Raw genomic sequence first — 13,373 nt, 5'->3', positions numbered from 1 at the left:
ATAATAATAATAATAATAAAACCGTCGGAAAATAAAATAATCGAAAGTTATAACGAACGATGAGTATTAAAGAAATAAACGAAGAATTTTTCTTGTTGTTGTTGTTTTTGCAAAACATTACGATAAACAAAATAGAATTTTCTCGAATGCAAAATAATAATAATAATAATTAAAATCCATAAGTTAATAAATCGATTATCGATTTCATGAGTTTATGTAGGTCAAAATATTAAAAGTGAAACAACTTTTTCTTAACGTTTGTTTTGTAAAATATTTTCCATTACGACGATTTATATATGAACTTTAAAGAAATTTTTTCTTTAGACGAAAAGAGAACGTTTAACGTTCGTTTTAAACGTTCGGTTAATAAAAAATAATTTGAAAATCACTTACCACCGTATGGTCTAGTTTCCGGATATAATCCGTCACCCATAAAAGGCCTCGATTTTTCTCTCGTGGGAGATTTTCCACTTCTCAAATATTTTCTCGTATCGGAATCGATTAATGTACCGCCAGGTATTGTTGGTTTTTTAACACCGGGTGATGATTTCGTAGGTTCGTAGGTTCTGCAGGGGAAAAAATTTTTTTTTTTCGTTAAATATAACATTTACTCGATACCCATATTATTATATTAAATTTAAAAAAAAAAAAAAAAACTACTTCTACCGCCGACGAGCGAACAATTGCCATCATTGATTGATGAATTCATCATAACGCCCCCGACATATTTATTGTTATTGATTTATTGACATCGTTAATTAATAGCCGAAATTATTTATTTATTTTAATTTTTATTTTTATATTTTTTTTCGTGAGTTAATTAAAAAGCCATCGTTATTTAATACCAGGAAAATGATTTTCTGGCCGCCAGCAAACTAAAGCCTAAAATTTAAGGAAATCATATGAGACAACATTATAATTTTTTTTTTTAAAAGCATTTTATGATTTAAAAATAATAATTATTTATGATAAATGTGAGAAAGGGAAAAATGAGTGATATGCCACTGCACGTTTTTTTTTCTTTTTACCTAATTATATTTTAATTAATCCGGCGAAAACAATGAGAGAATAGAGGAAGTAAAAACGTACATTTTTTTTTGTTATCGTGTCCTACATTATCTAAATGTTAAGTCTTTGTTAAAAAAAAAAAAAACTGATTAACCGCGTGTAAAATTTATTTAAACGTAAATTAAAATATCGAAATCTTTTTAAATTTCTTTTTTCTTTCATTTTTAAACTTTTCGATAGTGACAGGCAATTGTAAACATCCGAGTTTGTTGTTTCCAATCAATTATTAACAACAAACAAAGATTAACAAAATTTAAACGCCTAAAATTTTTTACGTATGCAATTTGCAATGCGCGCATGAATGTGAAAAAAAAAATCGTAAATGAAAAGGGAAAAAAAATTTAGGTGATTGACAAGGATGATGGTCCATAGAGTGTTATTAACGGTTAAAACATAAAAGAAAAATGTCTTTTTTAAGATAACATTTTAGCTTTCGTCCTCGTCTTTGCCATTTTTCCATTTATGAACTTAATTCGTCCGACTAATTCGAGAGAAACGTTAAAAACAATTCGATGGAGTGAAGATTTTCAACCTTCTATTTATGAAAAAGGAAAACGCAATTTCAATGCAATGAGTAATTCTAATTAAAACAAAATTCGTTACAAGGTTTCTTTTTTTTTTTTTAAATAATTTTCGCGGGTTAAACATGGCGTCGACATAATGACACGATACGAAATAATTAAACTTAAACGTTCCAATTAAGTATAATAATGAAATTAATAATTAAAAACACTCACACAAAACGTTTTGTTTGTCTTTTTTTTTCCCCAATTTAAAATGATAAATTTATTAATTAATCATTATTAAAATTTTTTACCGAGTGGAAAAAATTAATTACCTTATTATTATTTTTAACTAACACGTTTCATTTGAAATGATTAACGGATTCCCTTGACGAAAAAATTTAATTAAAAAAAAATGGCATAGAGTAAATAAATGTTTTTTAAAGAAAAATTCGATGATTCGTTGCCAGATTTAAAAAATTAATTTTTTACTTTTTATTTTTTATATAAATTGTTTACGTGTGATAATTTTTTTTTAGCATTCATTGTGCTAAGAATGACGTTTTTTTTTTTTGCAGTGGCATTAGAATTTAAAGATAAAAAGAAAATAATTAATTTATCAGAAGCATTGTTAGTGCGAAAGTTAAAAAAGGGAAATTTTAATTAATTATTATTAATTATTTAATCGAGTAGTTAATAATAGTAAGAAACGTTGACAGAAAATAAATTAAAATAATAATAATAATAATAATTAATGTGGAAATTTACCTTGAACCAGGTTTTCCATAAGTTTTTTCCGGAGACTTTCTATCGTAAAGCGACGACGGTTGTTTTTCAGGAGATTTTCTATCGTAAAGCGACGACGGTTTTTCCGGGGATCTCCTCAATAAACTATCGGTTTTGGAAGAAGACAAATTCAACGTTGCCGTCGTTTTAATTGACGTACGTTTTCCAGGACTGTCATCTCTTGGATGATATCTTTCTGGAGATGTTTTACGGTAGCTCGTTTCGGTTGTAGTTTCCGTTTTGTACGTCGAATATTTATCCAATGGAGAATCGTAGGTACCTTTGGGTTGTCCTTTCAACGGAGATCTGGATTGTGGTTTGTTGTAAGGTTCGTAATCGTCCAAATACGGTTTCGTACCTTTTCGTCCTGGTTGTTGAGGTACCAATTCATCATTATCGATTAAATTTTTCACATTTCTTATTTGTCCCCGTATCAAACGCCTTTCTTCATATCCCTTTGCTTTTTCCAACTATAATAATAATAATAATAAAAATTTTAATAGGTCATCGTTTTATAAATGCCTTCACGTAAATAAATATTTTTAATAAAAATAATTATTATCATTATTATCACATTTTAAAACGTTGCAAACATGGCGATACTTAATCGTACCTTGTTTAAATACATTAGTTTTATTTCTTTTCATTTATTCTTGAATTAATTCAATAAATAAATAAATAAAATTTTTTTTTAATTCATTGTTTGTTTTTCCCTTGACTTTTCTTTTGGTTTTTTCATCCGGAAAATCTCCATTTTCAATTTTAATTAATTTTTATAAAAATATAAAAAAATAAAAGATTTGAAAATCAAAAAAAAAAAAAAAAAAAAAAAATTATATATGTTAAAAAAACTGGAAACACTAATCGATTAAATAACTCGAATAATAATAAAATAATTAATTATTTTTAACGGACGCCATTTTGAGTATTTAAAAATAAAAAACACAAAATTTACGTTGGCAACACTTAAATTTAAAATTTTAAATTCTTTTAATATCCTTAAAGTAAACGTATATTGATTGTAATTAATTATGTAGATGTTGAAAAATGGAAAAAAATAAAAGGAAACTTACCATTGTTTGTAAAACATCTAAATCGTATATCCGGTCGAGTTCGGTTTCCTTTTTTCCAACGTCTGTGGGCCCTTTTTTAATAAAATTTGTCGTCGTCTTTTTTAATGTGATACCAAAATTAGAAACTTTGCTGTCGGTAATTCTTGATGGTTTCACATTCGAACTCAACGGTCTTCTTTTATTAATTATATCATCATATTCATCATTATCATCATCGTTTAAATAAGGTGAATCATATGAGGATGGATATTTTCTACCATCCGGATGTTTTTGATTTTTCAATAATGCCGGAGCCTTTAATCCTTCTTTTTCTGGAATTTTATTTGCTTTATCGAATGTTGGAGATAAAGGAGAATCGAAAGGTGATGTATAACCGTTAGTTTTCGGTTTAGTATCAATCAATGATCTCGTCGGCCTGTCGGATAATTTTTTATCTGGTGAAAATGGCGAATCGTAGTATTTAGTAGAACTGGTTTTTGTAGTTTTCGTATCGTAATTCATAAGCGAATATTTATCAACAACACTCTGTGGTTTTTCTTTCGATGGTCTTTTTTGTTCTGGTTTGTATAAACTATCGGTTATTCTTGAATTTGGATGAGTTTTGGTGGCCGGGGCTCTGGAAGTACCAAGGAGTGTATCTTTTTTGGGAGTTCCACGGCGTAATTGATCAGCAATTTCTTTTGAAGGAGATTTTTTAGGCGTTGTCGGCGAATCAAATTTGTCGAGTGGTTTATACGATGGAGATGAACCAGTTGGCTCTCTTAATGACGATGGGAAAGAATCAAAAGCGTTCGGTGAGCGTCTTGTGGGCGATGTGAAATCCGTTGGGCTTTTGGGTAAAAGATCTGACATATATTCTCTGTCATCGGTATTATAAACGCTATAAGAGCTGGTTGTTGTGTGAAATACTGAACTCCTGATGGTTGATGGTGATTGTCGATATTTATCACTGATTTCCGGCTGATGTGTTGTTCGCTTAGGATATGTTCCAAAACGGTCTGAAAAAACATTATCTTTGTTAAACAGTGAGTCTAGCGACGGAATAATGGGTTTCAACTTTTTAGTAGGTGATAAATCTAAAGAAGAAAATTTTTGACCAGGCCGTTCTGGAGACTGATCATAAAGACGTGATTTGTTAGTATCTGGAGAATCAAAAGGACGTCGAGAAACAGGTGAGGAATGAGTTTGGGGAAATAATTTTTCCGGAGATTTTTGAGAAGCAAAAGGAGTATCTTGAGTTTTAGGTGACTTACCATATTTATTAGGAGAATCCTCGTCCTCTGGCTTTTTACCCAAACGATCGGTTGGTTTTTTATCGTATTTATTTGGCAAACGATAGTCGTCTGGATGTTTTCCTGTTCGATCAACCGGTTTCATACCGTATCTATCCGGAGATTGACCATCTACGGGAATTTTTCCGACACGATCACCAGGTTTTTTACCGATACGGTCAACCGGCATTTTACTGTATCGTTCAGGAGAACCAACGTCTCCCGGTCTCTTATTAGTTCTATCAGACGGTTTTATCCCGTATCGGTCAGGTGCATCATCATCTCCAGGTTTTCTTCCAGTTTTATCACCCGGTTTTCTACCATATCGGTCAGGTGAATCATCATCTCCGGGTTTTCTTCCAGTTTTATCACCCGGTTTTCTACCATATCGGTCAGGTGAACTATCGTCTCCGGGTCGTTTTCCCGTTTTATCAGCCGGTTTTCTACCGTATCTGTCCGGAGAATGTTCGTCTCCGGGTCTTCTTCCAGTTTTATCACCTGGTTTTCTACCGTATCTATCCGGAGAATGTTCGTCTCCAGGTCGCCTTCCAGTTTTATCACCTGGCTTTCTACCGTATCGGTCAGGAGAATGTTCGTCTCCAGGTCGTCTACCCGTTTTATCACCTGGTTTTCTACCGTATCTATCCGGAGAATGTTCGTCTCCAGGTCGTCTACTCGTTTTATCACCTGGTTTTCTACCGTATCTATCCGGAGAATGTTCGTCTCCAGGTCGCCTTCCAGTTTTATCACCTGGCTTTCTACCGTATCGGTCAGGAGAATGTTCGTCTCCAGGTCGCCTTCCAGTTTTATCACCTGGCTTTCTACCGTATCGGTCAGGTGAATCATCGTCTCCGGGTCTTCTTCCAGTTTTATCGCTTGGCTTCCTTCCGTATCTGTCCGGAGAGTGTTCGTCTCCGGGTCTCCTTCCAGTTTTATTGACCGGGTGTCTTCCGTATCTATCTGGAGAATGTTCGTCTCCCGGTTGTCTTCCGTATCTGTCCGGAGAATGTTCGTCTCCTGGCTTTCTACCGTATCTATCTGGAGAATGTTCGTCTCCTGGTTTTCTACCATATATAACAGGAGAATGTTCGTCTCCTGGTTTTCTACCGTATCTATCTGGAGAATGTTCGTCTCCGGGACGTCTTCCAGTTATATCACCCGGTTGTTTACCATATCTATCTGGAGAATGTTCGTCTCCTGGCTTTCTACCATATATATCAGGAGAATGTTCGTCTCCTGGTTTTCTACCGTATCTTTCTGGAGAATGTTCGTCTCCGGGACGTCTTCCAGTTATATCACCCGGTTGTTTACCATATCTATCTGGAGAATGTTCGTCTCCTGGCTTTCTACCGTATCTATTTGGAGAGTCATAATCTCCTGGTTTTCTACCGTATCTATCTGGAGAATGTTCGTCTCCAGGACGTCTTCCAGTTACATCACTTGGCTGTTTACCATATTTATCTGGAGAGTCATCGTCTCCTGGTCGTCTTCCAGTTTTATCACTTGGTTTTCTACCATATTTATCCGGAGAATCGTCGTCTCCTGGTTTTTTACCGAATCGGTCTGGAGAATCATCGTCTTCGGGCCTTCTTCCAGTTTTATCACCTGGTTTCCTGCCATATCTGTCCGGAGAATGTTCGTCTCCTGGTTTTCTACCGTATCTATCTGGAGAATGTTCGTCTCCTGGTTTCCTGCCATATCTGTCCGGAGAATGTTCGTCTCCTGGTTTCCTGCCATATCTATCTGGAGAATGTTCGTCTCCTGGTTTCCTGCCATATCTGTCCGGAGAATGTTCGTCTCCTGGTTTTCTACCGTATCTATCTGGAGAATGTTCGTCTCCTGGTTTCCTGCCATATCTGTCCGGAGAATGTTCGTCTCCTGGTTTTCTACCGTATCTATCTGGAGAATGTTCGTCTCCTGGTTTTCTGCCGTATCTATCTGGAGAATGTTCGTCTCCTGGTCTTCTTCCAGTTTTATCACCCGGTTTTCTACCGTATCTGTCAGGTGAATCATCGTCTCCTGGTTTTCTTCCGGTTTTATCACCTGGCTTTTTACCATATCGGTCAGGTGAATCATCGTCTCCTGGTTTTCTTCCGGTTTTATCACCTGGCTTTTTACCATATCGGTCAGGTGAATCATCGTCTCCTGGTTTTCTTCCGGTTTTATCACCTGGCTTTTTACCATACCGGTCAGGTGAATCATCGTCTCCTGGTTTTCTTCCGGTTTTATCACCTGGCTTTTTACCATATCGGTCAGGTGAGTCATCGTCTCCTGGTTTTCTTCCGGTTTTATCGCCCGGTTGTTTTCCGTATCTGTCCGGAGAATGTTCGTCCCCTGGTCGTCTACCCGTTTTATCTCCTGGCTTTTTACCGTATCTATCCGGAGAATGTTCGTCCCCTGGTCGTCTACCCGTTTTATTACCTGGCTTTCTACCGTATCGGTCAGGTGAATCATCGTCTCCGGGTCTTCTTCCAGTTTTATCGACCGGTTGTCTTCCATATCTATCTGGAGAATGTTCGTCTCCTGGCTTTTTACCGTACCGGTCAGGAGAGTCATTGTCTTCTGGTCGTCTTCCAGTTTTATCACCTGGCTTTCTACCGTATCTATCCGGAGAATCATCGTCTCCTGGTTTTCTTCCGGTTTTATCGCCTGGTTTGTTTCCATATCTATCTGGAGAATCATCTCCAGGTCGTGTACCAGTTTTATCAGTAGGTTTCTTTCCGTATCTGTCTGGGCTCTCATCATCTCTTGGTTTCTTACCCGTGCGATCGTCAGGTCTCCTATCGTGTTTATCAGGTGATTGACCTTGTGGTTTATAATTTACATTTTGTGCAATAGTTTCAAACATATTTTTTGCCTTTTTTACTGAATTAACAGTTGTGTAGTCTGTGGTTTCTCCAGTTAATTGATTTTTAAGAATATACTCGTCAACGGTACTTTCAAGGCCTTCCAACGTAACATCGTCAATATTTGTCAAAGGTTGATTTTTATTATTAAGAGCCGTTTCCATAAATTTGTTTACTCTTTCTGCAACGGTCAAATTTTTCGTTGATTCTATTATATTATCTTCGTCACCAAAATTTGGTATTTTATTTATTTTTTCTAACGTTGTTTTTACAAGCATGTCTTTTAATGTTTTCCTCGGTTCTTCTTCTTCCGAGTGTGGTTTCATTTTTTCATTTGTTTTTCTTTTAGGCCTTTGTAATTCATCTTCATCTGTTTCAACATCATCTTTATTTCTCTTATCATGCTCCGGTTGATGTTTTTTTGTGGGATGTTCATTTTCCGGGTATTCGTCTTCACTGTTTTCTGAATCGGTTTTTCGTACCTAAAAAAAACCAAAATATTTATTTTCCAGTGAATATAAATAAAATTAATTACTTACAGGTTAATAATATTTTTTTTTTTTACATACCTTGGTATTTTTAATATATGTTCTTCTTTCTTCTTCTCGAATAAAATTTATTTCATCAATATATTTATCATCTGTATGTCTTTCATTTTCTAAATCAGTATCGTTTTCGGTTGTTTCCGTATCACTTTGTTCTTCTGGATGTTTCGGTTGCTTTTTGGGCGAACGTGGCTGACTTTTGTCAGGTTTTCTGGCACAAGGTACAGTTTTAACTGGACTCAAATCAGATTTTTTATTTTTTTGCGGAGATTTATCTTGATTTCTTCCAGGGGTTTCAGTTTTAGGCACAACTTTTTTGCCCGGCGATAACAAAGTTTTCGGTTTGTCTTGTAAACTTTTAGGTTCTCTTCCATCCTTTAAAGGTAATTTTTTTTGTGCCGGATATTCGGGTAAACTACTTTTTACACGATCGGGAGTTTTCCTTGTAGTAGATGGTTTATTATCGAAAGATTTGGGTTTTTCATTGGGTTTCGTCAACGGACTTCTTCTTTCTGGGCTGAGATAAGAAGGTCTATGAGGTGAACCGGATTTCATTACTGGAGACTTTGATCTTATACGAGGAGATGTATCTCTTCCTGGCGCTGGTTGTGATCGAGGTGATTGTGTTGTTTGAGGTTTTTTATATTTGAAATCAAAATCTCGTTCCGTTGAAACAGGTGATGATGAACCACTTGAAGTTTTTCTAAAAGGTGATTTATTTTTATCCGTTGTCGGACTGAAGGTAGGAGTGCTACTGCGTTTCAAATTAGTGTTTGTCAATATTCTTCTCTCCCTTGAAGCTCGTGTATCAGAAGTTAAACGGCTAACGACATCGTTTATTTTAGACGGTAATCGAGGGGATTTATCAGAAGGAAGAGGTTTCTTTGGTGTAAGAGTCGGAGAGTACGTTTTTGGATATTTCGATCCAAAATCATTAATGGGTCTTTGACTTAGGTTAGGTTTTGGATAAAAATGATCATCACCAAATTCATTGGGCTCCGTTTTATTTTGTAAAAGTGGAGGAGCTCGGAGTGAGCTAGCAAATTGAGTATGGCTTGGATTAACATCTAAATTGATTTTATCTTTTTCCGAAGGTCTAGGAACATTCTTGTCTGACGTTTTAGGCTTGTGGCCAATATCCCTCGGAGATGACTTTGGAATACTTTTTGATGGAATAGATGGAACAGGATGTAAACGATATACTGGTTCCACTTTAGTATTTTTCTTTGGAATTGGACTCGAAATATTAGGTTTTCTATTACTTTTATTAGGCGATGTACCAAAGGGAACGTTACCATACGGATTTTTACCATTCATAGTTTTACGGATTTCATCATCAGTTAAAGGAACCCTTTCCTTAATTAATTTACCACTACGAATGACAGATACAATTTTTGTTGGTCGCTTTAAATCATTGGTTTTACGATCATCAAAAACGTCATCAGTTTGACGAGGACGATACCCATCCGGGCGTTGTGGACTTTTACCAAATGGTTCGTCATCATCATCCGGATAGCGACCAGCTTCAGTAGGACTTCTTTTATCAGGACGTCCATCTCGAGGTCTTCTACCATGACGATCCGGTTCATCGTCATCCTCTGGCTGGCGTCCAGTTTTACCTAGAGTGCGACCATCAGGACGTCCGTCTTGCGGTCTTCTACCCTGCGGATGCTGTTCATCGTCATCCTCTGGTCGGCGTCCAGTTTTACCTGGAGTGCGACCATCAGGACGTCCATCTTGCGGTCTTCTACCGTGACGATCCGGTTCATCGTCATCCTCTGGTCGGCGTCCAGTTTTACCTGGAGTGCGACCATCAGGACGTCCATCTTGAGGTCTTCTACCATGACGATCTGGTTCATCGTCATCCTCTGGTCGGCGACCAGTTTTAGTAGGCGAACGATCGTCTGGGCGTCTATCTTGTGGTCTTTTTCCTGGTTCCTGACCGTCCATTAATCTGCGTTCTCGTATTTCTTCATCAGTTAATTCTACGGTTTCCTTTACGACTTTTCCGGCCCGAATAACAGTTACCGTTTTTGTAGGACGTCTACCAGTAGGCTCCTCATCACCTGGTTGGCGACCAGTTTTACCGGGTGTACGATCATCAGGATGTTCATGTTGAGGTCTTCTACCGTGACGATCTGGTTCGTCATCATCCTCTGGTCGGCGACCAGTTCCACTGGGAGAACGACCATCAGGACGTCCATCCTGAGGTTTTCTACCCTGTGGACGTTGTTCATCATCCGGATGACGGCCAGTTTTGCCTGGAGTGCGACCATCAGGACGTCCATCTTGCGGTCTTCTACCGTGACGATCCGGTTCATCGTCATCCTCTGGTCGGCGTCCAGTTTTAGTAGGCGAACGATCGTCTGGGCGTCTATCTTGTGGTCTTTTTCCTGGTTCTTTAAGGTCCATTAATCTGCGTTCTCGTATTTCTTCATCAGTTAATTCTACGGTTTCCTGTACGACTTTTCCGGCCCGAATAACTGTTACCGTTTTTGTGGGACGTCTACCTGTAGGCTCCTCATCATTTGGATGACGGCCAGTTTTACTCGGAGTGCGACCATCAGGACGTCCGTCTTGCGGTCTTCTACCCTGCGGAAGCTGTTCATCGTCATCCTCTGGACGGCGTCCAGTTTTACCTGGAGTGCGATCATCAGGACGGCCGTCTTGTGGTCTTCTACCCTGTGGATGCTGTTCATCGTCATCCTCTGGTCGGCGTCCAGTTTTACCTGGGGTGCGACTATTAGGACGTCCATCTTGCGGTCTTCTACCGTGACGATCGGGTTCATCGTCATCACCTGGTTGGCGACCATTTTTACCAGGACTACGGTCATCTGGGTGTTCATCATGTGGTCTGCTACCCTGGGGGTGTTGTTCATCGTCCGGGTGAAAACCAGTTTTACTCGGAGATCGATCATCAGGACGGCTATCTTGCGGTCTTCTACCGTGACGATCTGGTTCGTCGTCATCCTCTGGTGTGCGTCCAGTTTTACCTGGAGTGCGACCATCAGGACGTCCATCTTGCGGTCTTCTACCATGACGATCTGGTTCGTCGTCATCATCTGGTCGGCGACCAGTTTTAGTAGGAGAACGATCGCCTGGGTGTCCATCTTGTGGTCTTTTTCCGGGTTCTTGAACATTCTTCAATCTGTGTTCTCGTATTTCATCATCAGTTAATTGTACGGTTTCCTTTACGACTTTTCCGGCCCGAATAACTGTTACCGTTTTTGTGGGACGTCTACCTGTAGGCTCCTCATCATTTGGATGACGGCCAGTTTTACTCGGAGTGCGACCATCAGGACGTCCGTCTTGTGGTCTTCTACCCTGCGGAAGCTGTTCATCGTCATCCTCTGGTCGGCGTCCAGTTTTACCTGGAATGCGATCATCAGGACGGCCGTCTTGTGGTCTTCTACCCAGTGGATGCTGTTCATCGTCATCCTCTGGTCGGCGTCCAGTTTTACCTGGAGTACGATCATCTGGATGTCCATCTTGCGGTCTTCTACTTTGACGATCTGGTTCGTCGTCATCATCTGGTCGGCTACCAGTTTTACCGGGTGTACGATTATCAGGACGTCCATCCTGAGGTTTTCTACCCTGTGGACGTTGTTCATCATCCGGATGACGGCCAGTTTTGCCTGGAGTGCGATCATCAGGACGGACGTCTTTAGGTTTTTTTCCTGGTTCTTGAAGGTCCATTAATTTTCGTTCTCGTATTTCATCATCAGTTAATTCTACGGTTTCTTTTATGACTTTTCCAGCCCGAATAACTGTTACCGTTTTAGTGGGACGTTCACCTTTAGGCTCGTCATCATCTGGTCGTCGACCAGTTCTACTGGGAGAACGATCATCAGGACGTCCATCTTGAGGCCTTTTACCGTGACGATCTGGTTCGTTGTCATCCTCTGGTGTGCGTCCAGTTTTACCGGGTGTACGATCATCAGGACGGCCGTCATTAGGTCTTTTTCCTGGTTCTTGACCGTCCATTAATCTGCGTTCTCGTATTTCTTCATCAGTTAATTCTACGGTTTCCTTTACGACTTTTCCGGCCCGAATAACAGTTACCGTTTTTGTAGGACGTCTACCAGTAGGCTCCTCATCACCTGGTTGGCGACCAGTTTTACCGGGTGTACGATCATCTGGACGTCCATCTTGTGGTCTTCTACCGTAGGGGTGTTGTTCATCGTCATCTTCCGGTCGGGAGCCAGTTCTACTGGGCGAACGAACATCAGGACGTTCGTCTTGCGGTCTTGTACCTTGAGGATGCTGTTCATCACCTGGTTGGTGACCAGTTTTACCGGGTGTACGATCATCTGGACGCCCATCTTGCGGTTTTCTACCGTGACGATCTGGTTCGTCATCATCATCTGGTTGGCGTCCAGTTTTAGAAGGAGAACGGTCATCTGGACGTCCATCATGCGGTTTTCTACCGTGGGGGTGTTGTTCATCGTCCGGATGAAAACCAGTTTTACTCGGAGAACGATCATCAGGACGTCCGTGTTGCGGTCTTCTACCTTGAGGATATTGTTCATCACCTGGTTGGCGACCAGTTTTACCGGGTGTACGATCATCAGGATGTTCATGTTGAGGTCTTCTACCGTGACGATCTGGTTCGTCATCATCCTCTGGTCGGCGACCAGTTCCACTGGGAGAACGATCATCAGGACGTCCATCTTGAGGTCTTTTACCGTGACGATCTGGTTCGTCGTCATCCTCTGGTGTGCGTCCAGTTTTACCGGGTGTACGATCATCAGGACGGCTGTCTTTAGGTCTTCTTCCGGGCTCTTGAACATTCTTTAATCTGCGTTCTCGTATTTCCTCATCAGTTAATTCTACGGTTTCTTTTACGACTTTTCCAGCCCGTATAACTGTTACTGTTTTTGTAGGACGTTTACCTGAAGGCTCCTCATCATCTGGATGACGGCCAGTTTTACTCGGAGTAAGATCATCTGGACGTCCATCTTGGGGTCTTCTACTATGACGATCTGGTTCATCGTCATCGTATGTTGTGTGTCCAGTTTTACCTGGAGTGAGACCATCAGGACGGCCGTCTTGCGGTCTTCTACCCTGTGGATGCTGTTCATCGTCCGGATGACGGCCAGTTTTACTCGGAGTACGATCATGTGGACGGGCAACATGCGGTTTTCTACCACGACGATCGGGTTCGTCGTCATCACCTGGTCTGCGTCCAGTTTTACCAGGACTACGGTCACCTGGACGTCCATCTTGCGGTCTTCTACTTTGACGATCTGGTTCGTCGTCATCACCTGGTCGGCTACCAGTT

At 39.7% G+C, this 13,373-nt stretch overlaps 1 protein-coding gene across 1 annotated transcript; it reads right to left on the bottom strand.

The window, feature by feature from the left end:
• Positions 1-385: 385 nt before the first annotated feature.
• Positions 386-9,409, bottom strand: Phum_PHUM318970 (uncharacterized protein; the record flags this gene model as incomplete). The annotated part of the gene is made up of 4 exons (XM_002427390.1): positions 386-566; positions 2,340-2,812; positions 3,431-8,029; positions 8,117-9,409. 4 exons carry the CDS (start codon positions 9,407-9,409, stop codon positions 386-388), a joined length of 6,546 nt encoding a protein of 2,181 aa, XP_002427435.1.
• Between the last annotated feature and the right edge of the window lie 3,964 nt (positions 9,410-13,373).

The sequence above is a fragment of the Pediculus humanus genome, genomic scaffold, assembly GCF_000006295.1.
Source record: "Pediculus humanus corporis 1103172107729 genomic scaffold, whole genome shotgun sequence".
In the NCBI taxonomy this organism is placed as follows: Eukaryota; Metazoa; Arthropoda; class Insecta; order Psocodea; family Pediculidae; genus Pediculus; species Pediculus humanus.
Note: the sequence above shows the minus strand (reverse complement) of the source record. Positions and strands in the feature narration are given on the sequence as shown.